General features: G+C 38.4%; 1 protein-coding gene across 2 annotated transcripts in view; it reads right to left on the bottom strand.

Moving 5' to 3' along the window:
* LOC131931628 (putative methyltransferase-like protein 24) overlaps positions 1-15,189 on the bottom strand; it is a 49,162-nt gene extending 33,973 nt beyond the window's left edge. The window contains exon 1 of one of the 2 annotated variants that reach the window (XM_059288437.1): positions 15,115-15,189. In XM_059288437.1, the coding sequence (XP_059144420.1) occupies positions 15,115-15,122 (8 nt within the window). In that variant the 5' untranslated portion in view covers positions 15,123-15,189. Of the gene's footprint in view, positions 1-10,946; positions 11,135-15,114 lie in introns of those variants that run through there. The other variant, XM_059288438.1, reaches the window with a different exon arrangement.
* Positions 15,190-17,491: the final 2,302 nt, after the last annotated feature.

Genomic DNA, 17,491 nt, shown 5'->3' with positions numbered 1-17,491 from the left:
CGTTTTTCTTGTGGACTAAAAAGTAGAAAATAACTATTTACATACATTTGATGACAAAAAACGTGGGTACGTTCACCATCAAATTTCCCGACCCATCTGCCCGACCCACGTTTTTTGTCATCAAATGTATGTAAATAGTTATTTTCTACTTTTTAGTCCACAAGAAAAACGTGGTTTTTTAAAAAGTTTTTTTTAAGTATTTTATTTTAATAGTGTTATCTTTGGGAGGGGCGGGGGGGGGGGGGCGCATGAACATGAATACTTTAATCAGAGCTGTATCTCAAAAACCTTTTCAGACCTGGGCAGGGAAAGTAAACTTCCCATGGACCTGAGGTCCAGAGTTTATTCCCCCCGAAGAAAGTCTACCGCCCCCCCCCCCCCCCCCGAACGAGATGAATTTATATAATAAACATATACTTTTACTAGTGTCCGCCCCCCCCCCCCGGAAAATGTCAAGTCCCCCATTCCCCCCCCCCCCCCAGAGAACAAAGTCTGGAAGAAATACTACTGAGGTCTTTGTGTCGGTGGTGTTCATACATCATAACTTGGTCGGACAAATAAACGATTGTAGGAAAAAAAGTCACAGGAAAAAAAAACACAGGAAAAAAAAACACAGAAAAAAAGTCACAGGAAAAAAAGTCACAGGAAAAAAAGTCACAGGAAAAAAAGTCACAAATATATATCTGCATGGGATTTGTTAATACTTTTATGTATTAAATATTCAGAGAGTGCAAATTAACTTAGGATTAATTAAATGTAATGTGTGTAGGCTGTATACGCATAGTAATTTTTATAATTCATCTAAAAATATTTAGTATGAAGATTATAATTAGATTGTAATTATGTTAAACCTAAGATTAGTAGCGTTTAATAGAATGCTCGAAAGTCCACGGTTTTAATCCTGTTTTTTTTTTAAATACCAACATTAAATTACCGTGAAATGGTAAGTTCATCTGACTTGCTGCCCTCAACTCATGGCAACAATAGTTATGTTTAGGTGTTTAGTTCAACCACCTTTACTGCCCACATTTATCACGCTCATTACATAACAAAACTTAGGATCAAAACAGAAAGCCGACAAGGTTGAAAGGCTGTCATTGACGCATGACGACAACAACACAAAATATGTTCGGACAATGCCTACTGAGGAGAGGCCGACCAGAGAATAGCCTACGGCAAAATTTGCCTAAATTTCTTTTATAATTAAATTTTCTACCGCGTTTTTAACTAAATACGTAACACATGTTAAGATTGTTGTGTAAATTATATTAGAATATTTTTTACTTACAATTGTTATAAACCATAATGCTTTTAACGTCTATAAATAATTTATGCTATAAAAAATACAACCCACAACAATAAACATACAAAATTTTACAATTCTAAACAAAAAAAAATAAAAATATTTCTAAAAATATTTTTGTGACTTTTTTTCTGTGACTTTATTTCTGTGACTTTTTTTTCCGATAAAATTTTTCCACTGTGACTTTTTTTCTGTGACTTTTTTTCCTAGCAAAAACTGACTTTTTTTCTGTGTTTTTTTTTTCCTGTGACTTTTTTTCCGTTTACCAAACAAACAGCGTCAAGTTGTCGACTCACCGCTAGCAATATTAATGACGTCAAATGGTGGACTAGACGAACGCTTGGAAACATCTGCCTGCCCTACACGGACCAACAGTGTTAGGCGTAACCAAATAATAGATGAACATTCATTAGCTAACACCACCTTTTATACCATCGATTTGAGCCGGCGTTGTTAAGTCGATCCAGCAAATATTTAGGCAGTGTTCAGTCACAGTTTGTATATCAACCTTCGTGGGACATTAGCGATGGCAGCAAACAATAAACGTCACATTACCCCCCCCCCCCCCCCCCACACACACACACAAACCACCTCCTCACTCAATTACACTCCGGTGTTCATATCTCATTGATCAGAGGTAAAAATGATGTCTGCAAATATAAGACAATGTATTTCTGCTAAACAAATTAGGCTCCTCAAGACGCACAAAAAGGTATGCAAACAAAAAGTTAGAAGTTGATTTCTACCCAATTTTCGTCTTCTAAGAACCACGTTTTTATATCTAATAAAAATTCATCAGCGGATTAAACGTTTTTATATCTAATAAAAATTCATCAGCGGATTAATGCCGCGTGTTGCCGACCCGTAACAATAAGACAATATTTGTCTTGTCCATGACGCATGCGCAGTAGACTCCTTTTACAATTATTATGCGCAGAGGGCTTGGTATTATTTAGCGGTTCAAGAACAGTTAGATTCCAGTATAATATAAAATAAAATAAAAATGTGAAGTATAATTCTGTTCGATCAGGGCTAAAAAATACTGTCAGTTCTGCAGCAGATGTGACTAGAGATAGATTCAAAAGTTGGGAGGTCACACGTTTTATCGGCGGGAACACGCCGAATCAACACTTTAAGTACGACTAGGTTATATAATGTTTTTTAAAGGATTGCGAAATAGTTCACATGAAGTGGTTATGTTGCCACGTCATATAAAGAGATTATGCTGCCCCATCACATGAAGGGATTTGTGTTGCCATGGCATACCAAGGGCCTACCGTTGCGTCGTATGACGTAATATGAAGCAGTAGCGTACGCAGGGGGGGAGCAGGGGGAGCGGCCGCTCCCCCTCTGGCCATTTTCAGCAAAGTGGCGCCTTTTTGGAAACTTTTTAAACTCAAAGTTTTAAACAATGATTTTTGTTAAAAAATTATTTTTGTTTGGCACATCTATGTAAATCACAAGATTTCTTTTCATGCAGCAATAAAGCAGAATTGTTCCAGTCTAGTAGCGTCTACGTTTACAACACGTATTAACAGCTGAATCAAGTTTGTCATTCTAAAAATAAACAATTACGATGCATTGCAATTTTAATGCATAAAATGGCCAGAGGGTTTTTTTACACGATTAAAACTGTATATATAAAGTAATTATATGTGAAGATTTATGTATAATATTTTCTAGATCAATTATTCTTAAGCAAATACGTTATACAGTTGCCTTAAACTTAACACCCCTCTTGCCAAGTGGTACTACCCGTAGAGGTTTTTTAATGGCATAATTACTTTATATATACAGTTTTAATCGTGTAATTAATTTAAAAAAAAAATTACAATACAGACACAAATACAACTGATGTGGCACCTCTATTTAAATTTACTTATGGGCAAACTGCGTAGTGGTGGGGAAATTTTGACAAGGTCAACAACGTCATCACAATGAAGTAGTAGTATTATGACAGTTTGGGCGATAGTGATTACGATTACAAATTATATGAAAGTTACAACCCCCCTCCCCCCATGGACCCCTCTGTAAAAAAAATATTGTCATAATACCACTGCTACTTATTCAAATCTATTTCTGAATCAGTATAAATGTGTAATTGAATATGTATGTTTAGAACAGGCATCTAAAACTGACGCTATGTTCACTCTGAATTGGTTATTTAAAGATGTGTGATCTGAACTATAGACCGATATTTTAGTTAAATGTAAGCTATAATTCCAAATGTTTATCTATTTTATTTTAAAGCGTGTTTTTATACCAACTCTGATTTCAAAAACTTTAATAATGCTGTGATACTTTAGCATTTATGATGACGATATATTTAATTCTGATTGTAGACAAAAAAAAATTTGTAAACCCGAATATTGTTAAACAACTTTTTTTACATTCTAAAGTAATTATTGAATTGTTTTGACATTTATAATTAAATATGTAGATATCCACATATTTATATTAAGAGAGTGATTATTTCCCCTATTTCGCTTGTCTTAATTAATGTCACAGGAATTATTATGTAAAAATTTTTTTTTACATGAGTTACAAAACCGATTCTGTTGCGTTTATTGTTTTTGGTTGTAGTGTATATATATATATATATATATATATATATATATATATATATATATATATATATATATACACGTGTTAAAAATTCGGCGCCTTTCTTTGCTCATTTCGCTCCCCCTACAACGAAAACCTGGATACGCCTCTGATATGAAGGGATTATTTTGACGCCCTGCCTTCAGCTTCGAACTACTCAATGCCACATGTTATTCCCCCCTGATGCATGGCACCTTCTTCACCAAATACATGTCGATTAATGCCCATAATATTTTACGATTTACTCCCCCTGCTGTATACCGTTTACTGTATTAAATGGCGGTAATATCCTTGTTATATGCCCCCCCCCCCGCTATGTGCCGGTTAAACAGCTTGACCGTATACACGTCTCCCCTTTACCTACCATTATGCAACAAGTGCCTCACGCTAATGCCCCCTAGCTTTAAACAATCACGGATTATGGCCCATGTTGTAACCATGGCAACAGCACATCAAATCGCCCGTACAGGTTCATTCGCAATCTTTCTTTTGTTCGGGCCGTCAGCATTCGTCCAGCCCCTTCCACAACCTCCCCCACCCCTTTCTCTTCCGCTCTCACACTCCCCCCCCCCTCCCCTCCCCCACCTTCCTTCTTTTAGACGTGAAAGGCCAACTGTGAAGAAAAATCATTACTCCATGTCAGGATTGTGTTGAAACATATGTTTGATTTTCTCTGTGCACATCCATACGCTTCCCTCCCTCCCCACTCAAACAATACAACTAGCACCGTGTTACACCATGTTGCACAAATACAATGCATTCTTTCAAACGTCATTATTTCTCCACTAGACAAAGCCCTTTCCTTCAACATATTTTTTATTACTTTAAGACGTATGTCTCACTTCAGATATAACAGCATGAACATCCTATATGCGTAGCCGCTCAACCGAATCTTCCGTAATGTAAAGATCTGAGTCGGCTTTTGATGTTAATGTATATTGTTCAATTACAGCAATCTACCATAAAGATTTCTAAGCGCAAGATATAGAAAGTGTATTTTTCTCCATTGGACCTCATCGATTCGTCGCCACCCACCTCATCCCTGCCACGCCAGACATAATTTATTAGTGGATATATAAAAAGATCACGCGCTTTGCTAAAGTAGTTGACCTCTGACCCAGGTCACCCCCCCACCCCCCCCCCCCCACCAAAGAGAAAGACATAACCCACGGGCGAACAGGTTTTCTATTCAAAAATGCATCGGAGCACTTTCTCAAACAAGATTAGCCTCAGTGCTAGGACTGGTTCAATTGAAAGGGAAGAAATCGATACTTACAGCTTCACCTGTAGTTGATCATTTCTTCCACCAAATACAAGGAGATGGGTGGGAAGGGTTGGGTGGGGTAGTCCGGAACTGGAGGAGGGGGGAGGGGTTCGAATTACCTTCACATCAACACATCTCACAGTCAAACTTTGTAAACAAAACAGCCATTAAATATTTATGCCTGCCGAGTTTACCCCCCAGCGATACTACTTAAAGCCGTACATGATTTATAACTGGGCTGTTAAGATCTGCGATTGATTATTATTTTTGTTTTCAAATCATTTGAGCTGAAACAAAAGATTCATCAAATTGTGTAGACGCTGACTAGGTTATGTCGGTCTACACATTAAGTTAAACCTCGGCCGGAGAGCTTTCGCTTAACAAATTCAGGTTGAATAGGGGGGTTAGAGGTTTCGGGTTCGGGTTCGAAAAGTTCGGGGTCAGAGAGTTCGGGGTCAGAGAGTTCGGGGTCAGAGGGTTCGAACCAAGCTGAGGTCAAGGAGATGAGTGGAAAACTGTGCTATTTATGAAATGGCTAACCATACCTACATACACGTATCGTAAAAGTGTGAGCTATGGAGATAATGAGTTGGGATTGTTAAAATACTTTTATAATGGTAATATAAGAGATTTGATGACACACAGTTGCTTTCAATCATTTCTTCGCCCCCCCCCCCCCCCCAACACACACGAAGATCGTCTACCGCCTTCAACCCCCCACCCCCCCCCCCCCCCCGAAGCAAACGAAACAGGATCTATATAGAGAATATATACTATTACCATTGTCCGCCCCCCCCCCCCTGGAGAAAATTGAAAGAAACACTGATGACGTGTATGACTGTATGGCTAATCGAAAGGTGACACCCCTCCCCCCACACACACACCACCCACCTTATAATTATATAGGATAGAAACTATAAATACGTGGTCTAGAAACAAACTTTAACAAAACATGATGAAGAAGCTTAAAGTGTAAAAAACAAAACAACAAAAATAATGCCACGGCTACACGTAAACACAGGCGGGGTGGTTTCACATTAGACAACACTCAAACGTACATATAGTGTGGGAGCGGAACGACACTGCCTTCTGTTGTTAAGCGGAAGGGGGAGGGGTGACAGTGGGATGCATGACATGACTCCTGAAAGCCGCCTCTTTAAAAAATGGCTGCACCATTGAAACGAGCAGACGGCATCGGCTCTAGGTTAAACCAGGTCATGGCCGGCGTCAAGGAAGAGCATCCTGGTATTTTTAAAAAAAGTAAACATTACAGTTACACGGGGGACGGCGGGGGGGGGGGGAGAGGGGGGAAACCATTTGGTGTGTGTGTCAAATGTAAGCCTACACATAATAGATCAGGAAACGTTATACTACAGTCAGATCATGGAAAAACTTAGAGTGGCTAGGATGTGTATGTTTATGGGGGGGGGGGGGGGGGGGGGGAGGGGAAGACCATTTGGTGTGTGTGTCAAATGTAAGCCTATTCACAGATCAGGAATAGTTATACTACAGTCAGATCATGGAGAAACTTAGTTTGGTTAAGATGTGTATGTGTTTGGGGGTGGGGGGGGGGGGGGGAGAGAAACGGGGTAGGAAGTGTGTTGTTGGGCTGAATGTGTTGGGGGCTGAGGTGTGCTGGGTTGGGGGAAATATTGACACCACTATCAATGTAGACACGTAATATAAACTGTAAATAAGGAATGGGTAATAACACACACAACAACACGAATACTGTATTTGAAGGAGGAAGAGTCGTGAGATTATCTAAAGATAAGAAATAGGTAACCCACACATACACAAACACACACACACGTGACGTTAACACATTACAACGATAAGAAAAACAAACAGCTACAGCTAATCCCTACAACGATCTCAAACATTTCACAACTAGACCGGTATTTTCGTCACACTCAAAGGCTTACTCGTGTTGCTCTATTGAAATGTACTGTATTTTGTTTGAATCACAATGTCTGTTTATTTGTGCGTTTGTGACAACTGTTGCAACTCAATTTTAGAGCCACTTCTAATGCGGCGACTTCGTTTTAAATTGTCCACATACAAGCGTCTTCAGTGACATTGCAAAACTATCTAATCCTTTAATCTAATTAGATATTAACCGTATCTAATTAGATATTGAATTAGTCGTTAAAATTTAATTAAAAGATTACTAAATTCAGTAACAACAGGGGAGTTAACAAAATTTAGCTAGCCAACAGTTGGTTTACCGCCGTAGAGCCGACCTTTTCTGTTACACATGCAAGTTACTTTATCGGGTTTTGAAGTAAATATCTTAAGTCGTATGCACTGTCAACTTAATTTAGAACGAGTGAATGGGGAAAAAAGAATAATAAAAAAGTAGACCCACCCCATGAAACTTAGTGAGGGGCGTATACCAAACCCGGGGTGCCCGAAACCATAGTGTCTCTTCCGGGAAAATTCGTTAAAGGGGTCATCGCTGGCTATTTAGCCGTTTGTAAACAGTGAATTTTCGTGAAAAAATGGAGACGTGATTTAATTGTTTACAGTACTTCTACTCAATACTTACATAGGGCTTTAACTAGGATACTTCAATTGGCCATATGTAAAAAAAAATACGGGTCGGCTATTACTACCATGCTGAAGGTTAAAAACTTAATGCGAGTTATAAAGCCCCTGAATGCCCGCAAATAAAATAAAAATAGTAGAAATTCGAGGAAAACCCGGAAACGCACGTGTTAAAATTAAACAAAAAACTTTCTTCAGACTAATTGTGTGGAAGGAAACTACCTTAAAATAAATGTTCATTTTTAAAAGGATTTTGTACTATTTCATGTCGAAATAAATAGAATCCTTATCATTCACTAGTGTAATAATTTCACTAAATGTTAAATAACCATAATTTATGTTCAAATCATAAAATACATATAAATAATAGATTAAAATAAAAACATTAGCTACTGTGTCGAGATAACGTATGCAGGTCTATTGACTGACGTTTCCCGCACAAAATCGACGCGCAAGTTACAAATATCTCTTATCGTACAATGAAAACGTATGCATCTAAGTTTAACATACCTAGCTGCACCCTGCATGGTTTCATCAAACTATGCTCCTTCAAGTTTGTATGTAAGATAGTTACAGGCCTGAGTGTGACATTTACTAGATCTACGGTTTTAAAAACCTGCTAGATAAAAGATAAATAAAAAACGAACTCTCCCCCTCTTGGTGGATTTATGTATTAATCAATTTTTTTTTCATGATTGGTGTGTGTTTTTTTTCGATCAATTGTTTCAGCTACATGTAATTAGGCATTTTTTTTCTCGGCTTCGCTAAGGTTTTTGAAAAACAAAACTTACGCATAACTAAACCATATAATAGTACTAACCATTACATTATTGCCCAAATTTTATTAGTTAAAAAGCAATATCCCTATTACGTACCGGTCGTTACAAAGAGTGCGATACACTTTGGATACGATGAGCTATAATAATCATAGATTTGGCGTTTATAGAGATCCCTGTCTTTATCAGTTACAATTTTAATACATTACTAGACTGAGCCGCGGCCTACTTTGCCTCGACTTAACGGTTTGGTCCTGGTCCAGAGATTCAAAGGCTTATCTTTTTTTTTAAAGCGTCAACCTAAAGTTGTCGTCCTAGATCTGACCTATGACCCCTACCATAAACGTGGCACCTATCTTAAAACTACCTTTGTCGGGGCGATGGCCCCTCACATTCTGATAATAATTTATTTCGCCGTGATGACCCCTCCCCCTCCGGCCACTCCCCCAAACTTCATAGAGACTGACTCATTACACACACCGACACGTACACACAAACACTCAGGCAGTCGACGTGATGACCCTCCCCCACACCAGCTTTAAATTTAGTCGTGAACCCTATACACAGATGCTAGCCTCTACACACACAACTTGACCCCTACACATAGGTCGTGACCCATAAACACAGATCGTGACCCCTACACACAGAACGTGACCCATACATAACATACACAACATGATCCCTACACACAGAACCAGACCCCTAAATAACACACAGAAATTGACCCCTATACACAGATATAGTCGGCCACTGCTGGAGAGTGGAGGGGAAAAAAGCGGGGTACACACGACGACGACACGAACAAACGACCAACCGCTATCAAGTAAAGACCGCTGTTTCCCATGACATAGGTCAAGGTTCATCCTACTTGTGGCTCTGGTTCATCCATGCATGACTCATGTTGTTTTCTAGTACTGTTCATGGTTATTTTGAAGAACGTTTAAAATCGAATCAAACAATCGATTGCTATTGATATTTCAGGAGAGAGTTGCTGTGATTTGAGGAACACAATACCAAGGTGGATTACATTGTTGAAATATGCTACACGTTTAAAAAATAATAGGCCCATATATATAGTATATATATGGCCTATACATACATACATATATTATATATAGGGCCGATTCATACATACATACATACAGTTAAAGATTAATGAATATTTTTTTGTTACAAATAACAGAGAACGCGTATGTTAATTACGGTGATTGTTACATTACTAATTTGATCTTAAAAGAGTAATTTGCATTTAATAAATTATACGGAAATACTTTATTAGCCACTTCAATACGATTTTAAATTTATTTTAAATCTTATGAAGTGTTGCGGACAAAAGCTAAAACGTGTTTAATAATACCATCAAATAACTACAAGCATTTACGAAATGAACATTCAGTACTCGAGTCTTGAAAAGCTTACGAGACATCTCTTGGTGGGGGGGGGGGGGTGTTACATTAATCGTTAACAATCGCTAACATTGAATCAATTAGGGCCGATTAAATAAGATTTCAAATGAAAAGAAACAGGCAGAGACAAGTCTTACTTAGATCTCGATTTAGATTTTATTATGTGTTCTAACAACAAACATAAAAATTCCCATCATTAGTCAGCCAATGAATTGAAAACTTACTCATTTCGAACAAGCATTCTCCAGGTCAAAAAACATAAACTATTTCGTTCTTGTGCATGGATGTTGCTATAATTTATCCACTGATAAATTTAGCTGTTTAAGCAGTACAGCTACTAGATCTAGGGTCTACAAGTTTATCACTAGCCAAACTAGATCTAGTAGACTATGAGTATACACCATATACCCAATAGCCACGAAGTTTTAAGTAGGCCTATAGTTTAGTTAATAAGTCCTATTTCAATAGGAATTCACATTACCTATCTCAACAGATAAATATTAATTAATATTTCAGGGTAATAAATCTAGTAGGCCCTATTACTTACTAGATCTATTAGCCTACACAGTATTACTAGAATCTAGATTCTAGACCTACTTATTTATTTAAAATATAATGCCGCATCGGTTTATTTTTATTAGTTTTTTTAAGTATTAGCAGAATTAGCCAATGAATTGTTAAAATAAAAATACCCGGTCCTATTGTTATACTAGTTAGTAATATTTAATAATATAACCTCTATGTACAGGGGCTTTTAAAAACTGAAACTGTGTAGCGGTCTGCTAACGCGGTCTCTGTACCGCTAGGGGTTCTTGTTATCATCTTTATCACCGCAGGGAGGGGCCCCATGAGCAGCGCACACAGCACATTAATTCTACACGCGCCAGCTCCAGCGTCGTGTTACACCCGGGTAAGGATGAGAGGGCCGGGGCAGCACGGACTGAAAGAAAGCACAGCCGGGGCACGCCACCCCACAACATTCAAAACACAAACCAGGAAACGAAACAAAAATTGTGAAAATAATTCAAAAACAAAAACAAACCTACCTTGGTCATGGCCAGCTAGTAAACATAACCGTCCTCGCTTGAGTTAATTAATCCTTGTTTGTTAGCGGGCGAGCGGGAAGCGATGTTTAAAGATCGACCGGCAGTGCCGAGCAGTTGTTTCAGTAGTATCAGGTATAGCAAGTGGAGAGGCGGGCGGTGGCGCGCCGTTACGAGAACCGGCCTGATGACTGCCTTTACTTTCCTACCGCAGTTGTTTCGCGAGGAGGCAAGAAGCAAACAGCGCTGGGCTAAGAATAGATAACGGTTTGGAGCTATGTTTGACAGAGGCGTACGCAGGAGGGGAGAAGGGGGGCTGCAGCTGTATGAACCGTACTGTGATCAAGCCTTATGTGTAAAACATACATCCTTAAAAACTCAACAACAACACAAAAAAAGCTGCCATTGCAAATAAAATGTTTTATCAGGTTAGGAAAAGTTTAATATTCGAAATGACTGTGTAATCATACTGTTATAACGACGGATACGACATACTGTTATAACGATAGACACGGCGCACTATTATAACGACGGATACAACAACAGATTGTTCTAAAAACGAATTCTTACAACACCATCTCCCTGACCATATAAAACTAATCGACATGATAAATTTCGTCAACATACCCCCCCCCCCCCCACACACACACAGAGACACAAACCGAATGACGTATCCGTTGTTTATGGTAAACGTGTCACTGTGTAATCCTGGCGTCAGCAGCTTTCTGGCAACAGTACGTTGCCATTCCCCCAGCTGTTGTGGCTTCCCTTGATTTCCTGGTTACTCTAAACACCAATCTGCTAGTCGTAGCAAACATAAACCAGTTAATGGCCCATTCCTAGATCTACCGTGAGTTTGTTGAGCCTAAGCCGGCCATAACAGTCCATTTTATTGCGAGTTAAATGATAGATCAGTTCAGTCAGTCAATGTAATCCGTGTTAGAGTGCACGATGGTGGTAGTTATATCTTTACCACCGTAGCAATCCAATAATAATAAATAAATGCAGGTATTTGTTTCTTTTATAATTTTTTGTTGAATTACTTTTTTCAACAGCCGGACGAGAATGGAGTTCCAAACTAAAATCCAAACAAATAGAACCCGGGTGTTTGGTTGATACTAGTCGTAAACATCAGGGCGTTAGTGCAAGGGTTAGTGCAAGGTTTAGGGTTAGTGATATGGAGTTTACCATATGTTTTAGAATAGTCTCTAATTGTTTGTTCTTTGCTCAGCAGAAGATGTAAACAGTTTATTGTAGATGGAAGACCGAGCCAGTAGTTAGCATGTCGTACTACCAGGCCGCCCTCAAGACGTGGGGCAAGACTGTTAGTGTTTTCATTTGGGGGCCAAAGTCAAAGGTTTGTCTGTGCCTTCTTACAAACTTACAAAGGCAGGCCGACAACCTTCACCAACCCCCAAGGTTGCACCGTACGTCAAAACATTTCTACAAAACGGACAGAGCCTACTATTTTGAAGGTGTGCTTGCTGGGCAAGACCCAGAAAGCTAATGAAAGCCTTCATAGTATGATCTGGGGTAGCTGCCCCAAGCGTATTTTCTAGCCACAACTTTGGCCGTTGGAGGAGTTCAATCAGGTCTCTGCTACAACCCAGATATTTATATCAGCAGTGGGTTGCAGCTTGTCTAAGAAAAACGCTAAATTAGGCCTGTTTCGCTACAAAAACAGGGTCAGGAAAGCATATTTAGCTATTGAGGATGCCAACAAAAGTACCAACAACTGGCACAAATAAAAGAAAACGAGTCCAAACAGGTAAAAAGGGTGGGCCTTCCTGTATTACAGGAGGGCTAAGATTATTTTGATTTTTTTAAATGCATCAATATTTTCTGCATGTGTTGATTTTTAAATGCCTGTTCTTGCTTATAAAACACTTTTTTGTATGTTCCCTTTTGACGTAATGTGTTAAAACAATGATAGTGCATTTTTCGCTCAAGATATTTTTTGTTCCTAAAAAGCAAAATTTTACTTGGATTTCTTTGTTTTAAGCAAACGGATCAAAATATAGACACATTAAGTCTGTAATTGGAAGATTTAATAAAGTTATAATTTTGAAAACCTCAAGGGAAAAACCTAATCTCCATTCCCCGACCAAAGCAATTTAAATGCGTGACATTTAGTCTGTTTAAACGAGGTATTGATCAGCAGACGACAGATGCAGACAACAGCTTACCAGACGCGGCTTTTTATGCGTTTTTTTTTTTAAACTTGTAAACTCTAGGGAGGGAATAGCTCACCATTTGAAATGGTAATTAATGCCATAATTAAAACCCACTTTCTAACCGAACAATTGAAAGGTTTAACTTGACTTTTTTATCGGGGAGATTAATGTCCATTCAGCGACTTGAAGTGGTCATAACGAACTTTTTAAAAAGTTTACCGTGAAATAAATACGTGTTTTACGTCCGCTATGGCAAAGATATCAATACGCGTGTGGTCAGTTGTGGTAATATGAGCCGTTCTGTTTGTCAAGCGGGGTGTTGATCCTATTAGATGGGAATAGTACGTATGCCAGACCAAGTAGAGTTTCTCTGTTTCTTAAGCCTAGGTAGTGATCAGAGTTTATTCCAGGCATCTCTTCGGGGGGGGGGGGGGGGGGTCTACCGCCCCAACCCTGAACGAGATGGAATTTATATAGTAAACATATATTTCTACTAGTGTCCTCCCCCCTTCCCCCCGGTAAATGTAGACCGCCCCCCCCCCCAAAAAAAAATCAAGTGCCCCCCCCCCCGAGAAACACTGGCAGTGATTGCAAGGGACATAATTAGAGGGACAGGGGTAGGCAGCTACGACCAATCAAGTTTTCTATAGTTTCTTTCAGATGGGGGGGGGGGCTGATTTCTCCCGAAATAATATGGGAGGGGTGGGGGGGGGGGCGACAACAGTTAAAGCATATATTTCTTAAGGTTTATATTTTGAAATCTCTACAGGTGGGGTGGAGGGGGGAGGGGTAGTGCTCCCCGAAGAGATGCCGGAAAGAAACTCTGAGACTAATTGCCGTAAACAATTGTGACAAGTGACAGTGTTAACAGTAGACAAACCTACCATGATTTTTTTATAGTGTTAAACAAACGTAGAGCAACATTTCACTATTATCCACTTTTATAATACTGCCTACATAAAAGACACGATGCAATTATGTATTCATATAATACCGCCTAAATAAAAGACATGATGTAATTATGTATTCATATAATACCGCCTTAACAAAAGACACGATGTAGGCCTAATTATGTATTCATATAATACCGCCTAAATAAAAGACACAACGCAAATATGTATTTGTATAATACAGCCTATATAAAAGACACGATTTTATTATGTATTTATATTGTACAGCCAATATAAAAGAAACGGTGTAATTATGTAGTTACATAGTACAGCCAATATAAAAGAAACGATGTAATTATGTATGTGGGTGTTTGTGCATGATTGGAAAACTCGAGCAGTGTTGGCTTATCCATCTTTACAGAACGCTAAACCTAAGCCCAAGCAGGATAAATATTTACTTGTTACAGCGTATTTGCCGACAGATGTCGCCTGTCACACCGATGTACGCGGTAATTGGATGCACCATGATACACGCACGGTCACGTGGTTACAGAAAGTAACATACGGATGGACGTTTCAGGTTGGGGTGAGGGTGGGGGGAAGTGGGGGTCGGGGGCTTAAACTATGTGTCTAAATGTTATTATACTTATTATACTACAGGGATGCCTGCATAGTTGAAAGAACATTTACTTTAGTTTAGCACATAGGCCTATTCTTTGTAATCGGTGTCTCCAGATTTATTTCTTCTCCGGTGGGGGGGGGGGGGGGGGGGGGGAGACAACATTTCCGGGAGGGGGGGGGGGCGGACACTGGTAAAAGTTTGTTTTCTATATAAATTCGATTTAGTTAGGGGGGGGGGGTGGGCGGTAGACTTTCTTCGGGGGGGGGGGGCGAAAGAGATGCTTGGAACTCTGTAATACAACCTTCTTCAATCACACCTACATACCTACATATCTAAATTTGTCCTACCATCGCTCTTTAAACCGTGCATCACACAAAACACACACATACACCCACCCACCCACACACACACACACACAAAACATCATACAAGTGCAAAACAAATCATCATACCATCACTCACCCAGCAATCCTACCATCACTCACCAAAGCATTCTTCAATGTATTACCCCGCTTCCAATGAATTTGTACACACACTTATCCTTAACTTTTAGCACACATTTTGAAACATTCACGTTGCTATCTTATGCTAGCCGTCAAGAATCTTAAAAAAAAAAAAAAACTAGACCAAGTTTGGAAACCACTTTTTAAGACAAACTTTTGAAACCACGTTTGCTTAGCCAGGGCAGCGAAAGCCAGGAATGCTAAAATAAATATTGAAATAGGTTGAGTTTTTTATATGACTGTCTACACTGTGTCGTAATTAAAATCACATTAATTGTATAAATTGTATGGACACCCGTTGAACCCCGAGGCTGACACACGTTGACCTTGTAAATTGACACACCTTGACACTGTAGATTTTTATGGACACACGTTGACCCTGTAGATTTTATGGACACACGTTGACCCTGTAGATTGTATGGACACACGTGGACCCTGTAGATTGTATGGACACACGTTGACCCTGTAAGTAGTATATTAGGTCCCTTTTGGGTATCATTTTTGGCGGAGGTGGGGAGGGTGAGGAACAATGACATATAGTAAAATACTCGGGAGCAGGATGCGCGGGATGCGCAATGACATATAGCAAAATACTCCCAGCCTGGCGCATCGGGAGGGTAAGGGTGGGTGAGCAGGATGCGCAGGATGCGCAAAGACATATAGTAAAATACTACGCCAACTGGGGTTGGCGGAGGTGGTGGGGAAGTAGGTCACCTTTTGGTGACCTTGTGACGTAATCATTGACCTTGTGACGTCATCATTGACCTTGTGACGTAATCACCGCAGGTGACCTAGTTACGTAATTTTAATGAGATTTTTAATGAGTTTGAATTTAATTTTTAAATTTTAATTTATTTTTGACCTAGTTACGTAATTTTAATGCGTTTTTAATGAGTTTTAATGAGTTTTTAAAATTTTAATTAATTTTTATTAACGAGTTACGTAATTTAATTACTTTGATTGTATTTTTATTTTGTTTAATTTGTTTGTTTACTTGTTGTTTAATTTAATTACTTTGTTTATATTGTGTAATTTTTATTAACGAGTTACGTAATGTGATTATTTGTTTACTTTTTAATTATTTTTTTTTTTTTTATTGAGTAGTTACATAATTGGATTTTAATTTTTTAAATTTTTAAATTTTAAATTTTATTTTATAATTAGTTAAATTTTTATTAACGAGTTACGTAATTTTATTATTAGTTTACTTTTTAATTATTTCTTTTCTTTGTTGTTTACTTGTTGTTTATTTGTTTGATATATTTCTTTTCTTTGTTGTTTAATGTTGTTGGTTTGTTTGAATGTATGTATGTTTTAAATAAAAGACTAACACTATCATGTACTAGAACAGTCTTTGTATACCAGCCTTTAACCAGACATGTAACATCTGGTACTTATCGATCCGCGATCCTTTGTGTTTAGAACGCCCGTAAAAAGGGCGAGTTCATATTGATCGCAGCTACAAGTCATTAGCATAATGGGTCGCCTAATTTAAGTTGGTCACGCATCATGCGTTTTATGCGTTGTTCACCGAACCGCATTTAATTGAAAGAGCTAAGTGGTTAACCACAAAGCCCGCGTTAAGTGTGGGAACATCTGTTACCACGTTAATCGATTTTACCGATCGCTTTGATAGGTCATGATGATTAATAGCTTTTTTCCCCGCTCGGTTGACGGGTTATGGTAATTAACGACGTACATTAAGTACGGTGCGTTGGTACGTAGGTATGCGGGGTAGACATATTTTTTACAAGTCTGGAAAAGTAATTACGTTTTTTTTTTTTTTTTTTTTTATGACCGTTCCGATTTTCTTTTGATCTGACCACCATTTGACCACCCTGCACCGGTGACCTTGTGACGTAATCACCGCAGGTGACCTAGTTACGTAATTTTAATAAGTTTTTAATTAGTTTTAATGACTTTTTTAAATTTTAATTAATTTTTATTAACGAGTTACGTAATTTGAATGTGTTTTTAATTAGTTTTAATGAGTTTTTAAAATTAATGGATTTTAATTTTAATTTTTTTATTTTATTTTTTTTTTTTTTTCATTATCTGTTATGTTAACTTTAAGGTTCTATAACTCTATATATTTAAATACATTTTTTGATTCAACCGAGTTTACTTTTCCTAACATAAGTACATGTAAAGAGGGGTTTCCAATAGGTCTGTAATGAATTAGGCCTTTTTGACTATGACTTGTTGCCCACGTGTTGACATGCTACGCTTTTTTAGATATACGTACACACACACACACACACACACACACACACACACACACATTCATACTAGGTCGGTAAAGGCGGAGAGAACTTATAGGTATACACTATCATGGTGACAACAAAAGCGACCCTTATTT

The sequence above is a fragment of the Physella acuta genome, unplaced genomic scaffold (genome assembly GCF_028476545.2).
Source record: "Physella acuta isolate Inbredline_101_S28 unplaced genomic scaffold, ASM2847654v3 ptg001995l, whole genome shotgun sequence".
In the NCBI taxonomy this organism is placed as follows: Eukaryota; Metazoa; Mollusca; class Gastropoda; family Physidae; genus Physella; species Physella acuta.
This window is presented reverse-complemented; position numbering and strand designations above follow the sequence as displayed.